The 4,067-nt window shown below is 35.7% G+C and overlaps 1 protein-coding gene across 1 annotated transcript in view; it reads left to right on the top strand.

Annotated features, from left to right (window-relative positions):
• LOC133642985 (medium-chain acyl-CoA ligase ACSF2, mitochondrial-like) overlaps positions 1-3,709 on the top strand; it is a 20,856-nt gene extending 17,147 nt beyond the window's left edge. Inside the window, exons 13-16 of the mRNA XM_062037407.1 lie at positions 1,446-1,587; positions 1,690-1,800; positions 3,331-3,399; positions 3,485-3,709. Coding sequence (XP_061893391.1) covers positions 1,446-1,587; positions 1,690-1,800; positions 3,331-3,399; positions 3,485-3,541 — 379 coding nt within the window. The 3' untranslated portion in view covers positions 3,542-3,709. The remainder of the gene's footprint in view (positions 1-1,445; positions 1,588-1,689; positions 1,801-3,330; positions 3,400-3,484) is intronic.
• The last annotated feature ends 358 nt before the right edge of the window (positions 3,710-4,067 follow it).

The following is a 4,067-nucleotide window of genomic DNA, read 5'->3' as shown; positions in this document are numbered from 1 at the left end:
AAAATAAGAGTTGTAGAAATTATTGGTAACTCAAGACAGCCATGACACTATGTTCTTTACAAGTGTGTGTAAACTTTTGACCACGACTGTATTTCCCCATTCACACCCCGATATTGTTTTTGTCATAATTTGAGACGAATCATTGAAACTTTATTTACATACCCTTTTCACGCAAAGGCAAGTTGCAACACAATTTACACCAGTAAAAAAAAAAAAAAAAAAGGAAGTGCGCACACAGCACTATTGACAATAACAAAACATGGCTCTGAGGCATCAACACTGGAGAAGAACTAAAAATGAATGTCTAAAAAATATATAACATGTTTTAAATATATGCAAAATATAATATAAATATACAATAATAGTAATAGTAATAATAGCAATAAATAAAATAAAAAATAATATAAAAATGAAGAGTTTAATTTGAGTAAAAAGGGGTGCCTTTAACTTTAACCTTTTTTGTATATAATATATTGCAAATAACCTTTTCAAACGCAATAAGGTTATTTTTCATCAGTATTTTTTGCCTTTGTAAATAGAAGGTGAACAACTTCATTATCCTTAAGTAAACGATATATTTATTTATCTCTGTTGACAAAAAAATCTATGTTTTTCAATCAATCAATGTTTATTTATATAGCCCTAAATCACAAGTGTCTCAAAGGGCTGCACAAGCCACAACGACATCCTCGGTTCAGAGCCCACATAAGGGCAAGGAAAAACTCACCCCAGTGGGACGTCGATGTGAATGGCTATGAGAAACCTTGGAGAGGACCGCATATAAATTAAATTGTACTTCAATAAATATTGAACATTTTCAAGAACAATTTTATTCCCCAGGCGGGTGTTGTTTTTGCCATCACTTTCCAACAAATTCCGTGTACTGGCTCAATTGTCCCTATTGATGAGCTAATTGTTGCTCATTCAGTTTGAAGCCGAGATACGGAACATTTGGCTTTGCTGTCTTTTTTTCTTTCTTCCTTGCGGTGCTTCACACTAGCGAGGCTCGGTCGGAAGCGAGCAGTCACGGTTCCATTTCGAGACAAAAATTGTGGATGACTTACAAGAGGGTTCATTCCATTTATTTAATTCTACCATCGAATCAACACACTCAGGTGATAGAGCGAGGAGAGTCAAGGAAAACAACAATTTATCGACTTCATTTTCATTCACTGTTCGATAATTTACTTACTTATTTACCTATTACTTTACTTATAAATCCCAGGTCGGAGTTGTCTCAGAAGGTTTATTTTAATTGTGTTAAAAGGGGCCCGATTATGCAAAACCAACTTTTCTTACCTATTGGTAGCTGTTTTTGTGGATTTGGGAACTGCGTAAGTACCCAAATTTTTAGTAATGGTGGCCTACCAGTACAATTCTGCTTACGGCCTGTTTGGATATCTTAAGACCAGGTATCATAAGTGCATCATGTTGCTCATATGCAGTGACATCGCCAGCCTAAACGCTCTGGGGTACTGCCGCATCGAGGGACGCATCAAGGACATGATCATCCGAGGAGGGGAGAACATCTACCCTGCGGAGATAGAGAACTTTCTCCTCTCACACCCTCAAGTGAAGGAAGTGCAGGTAAGACCTTTTTTGTTTGTGGAGGGCAGCAGAGCCACGTAGTTTGGGGTCTGAAAATACCGCATTTCCAAGAAAGGATGGTGATTGTTTCCTTGTTTAAAGGTGGTTGGAGTGAAAGATGAAAGGCTGGGCGAGCAGGTGTGTGCCTGCATCAGACTAAAGGAAGGACAAGCATGCACTGCAGAGGAGATAAGAACATTCTGCAAAGGCCAAGTGAGTGCACTCATCAATCATTTATAGCATTCGGCCAAACCAAACTTAGGCATCTGATTCAATCCCCCTCATATTCAGATTATTCTTTCACAAAATTGATTGTGTCATTTTTCCGCCCATTTGCGCATTTTCTCTCGTTTTTTTCCCACATAAAACACGTTCATTCACTCAGAGTTGGTAATGATTTATGAATAATATTCAGCAAGTATGACCAGTAGGTGGCAAACTTCTGCTTGTTAAAACAAGCCCGGAGGTAGAAGATGTAAAAGAGTGTTTTTTTTTTTGTCAACAAGTTATGAAAGGGAGCTGCATAAAAAGACAAAATTATGTTTTATTTGTAGATGGAAATAAAATGACAATTAGAGGTGTTGAATTGAAATTGTCGTTATTATTCATTCTAATCTTAAATCAATTAATGTAGTAAATTAAATTGATTCTCAATATTTTTTTTAAGAATTCATTTTTATAATTATGTTTTTTAGGCCATCTCCACACTTACTCACTGCATATTTAGGAGGTTGTGTAACCTGTTTTGAAAATGTTGTATACTATAATTATGTTGTCAAGTAATACATTTCGAATATTGGTTTAAATCAAAAATCATGTTGAATCGAACTAAATTGTGAGTTGTTGTAGGTTTCCCATCCCTTATAGCCATGTTGACGTCCAGATTCATTGTAATGAATGGCAACAAGTAGAGATGTCCGATAATATCAGCCTGCCAATATTATCGGCCGATAAATGCTTTAAAATGTAATATCGGAAATTATCGGTATCGTTTTTTTTATTATCGGTATGGTTGTTTTTTTTTGGTTGTTTTTTTTTTAAATTTGTTTTAATTAAATCAACATAAAAAACACAAGATACACTTATAATTAGTGCACCAACCCAAAAACCCCCCTCCCCCATTTACACTCATTCACACAAAAGGGTTGTTTCTTTCTGTTATTAATATTCTGGTTCCTACATTATATATCAATATATATCAATACAGTCTGCAAGGGATACAGTCCGTAAGCACACATGATTGTGCTTGCTGCTGGTCCACTAATAGTACTAACCCTTAACAGTTAATTTTAGTAATTTTCATTAATTACTAGTTTCTATGTAACTGTTTTTATATTGTTTTACTTTCTTTTTTATTCAAGAAAATGTTTATTTATTCATCTTATTTTATTTTAGAATTTTTTTTTAAAAAGGACCTTATCTTCACCGTACCTGGTTGTCCAAATTAGGCATAATAATGTGTTAATTCCACGACTGTATATATCGGTATCGGTTGATATCGGTATCGGTAATTAAGAGTTGGACAATATCGGAATATCGGCAAAAAAGCCATTATCGGACATCCCTAGCAACAAGCTTTCATTTTACCTGTACTTCCTGCTGATTCCATCATCATAATCATTATTCGTTGGTGGTAATAACACTGTTTACAATATGTTTAATAAGTGTGGGATGCACATTATAGAGAGTACTATTTTATTTTGCTCTGACAAGCAGACTGTTTAGTTGTTTCTGTCCTTCTAGATTTCCTACTTTAAAATCCCTCACTACGTGGTTTTTGTGGACGACTTCCCCATGACTGCATCTACAAAGGTCAGCTGAACTATTAAATGTAGCTTTAGAATATATTTTTTTTTTAAAAGACACTAACATGGTTGCTATTTTTTAATCTGACAAGGTCAAGAAAAACGTATTAAAGGTGGAGATGGAACAGCAGCTGGGCCTCAAGGTTTGAAATCATGCAAATGTCACACCACAGATGAAGAGAGGCACTGTTTTGATTCCCTGTCAACAAATTTCACACCCTGTTTATCATATCAATGTTTATTTATTCAAAACGTCAAGATCATCCCACAATGGCTGTAACCACTGTGCAACACATGAAACACATGCTGTACAAACTCTGAAATAAATAAAAAGGACATTAATGTCCGAAAGGTGGTGAAACGACCATCCTTGCAGGCTTTGTACAGTAAACGCTGAGCCTAGGGACACGCTTCAGGAACAGGCTTTGCCCCCCAATAACATATTGTGGCATTAAATAACAATGAACTGTTTAAGGTAGAAATGGACCATTGGACTTAAGTGGGCAAAGAGAACCAGTCAGAAACAGTTTTGGGCTATAAGTGGTTGCTAAAACCGGCGTAACGTTGGCCTTCTATAGCTGCAATGTGTTTTTGTTGCACTAATTGAATATAAAGGACCAGCTGCAACTTTTAAGAATGAGGTAAATATGCCTGTCGCTATATTTAAAAGCACAA

The sequence above is a fragment of the Entelurus aequoreus genome, linkage group LG25, assembly GCF_033978785.1.
Source record: "Entelurus aequoreus isolate RoL-2023_Sb linkage group LG25, RoL_Eaeq_v1.1, whole genome shotgun sequence".
In the NCBI taxonomy this organism is placed as follows: domain Eukaryota; kingdom Metazoa; phylum Chordata; class Actinopteri; order Syngnathiformes; family Syngnathidae; genus Entelurus; species Entelurus aequoreus.
Note: the sequence above shows the minus strand (reverse complement) of the source record. Positions and strands in the feature narration are given on the sequence as shown.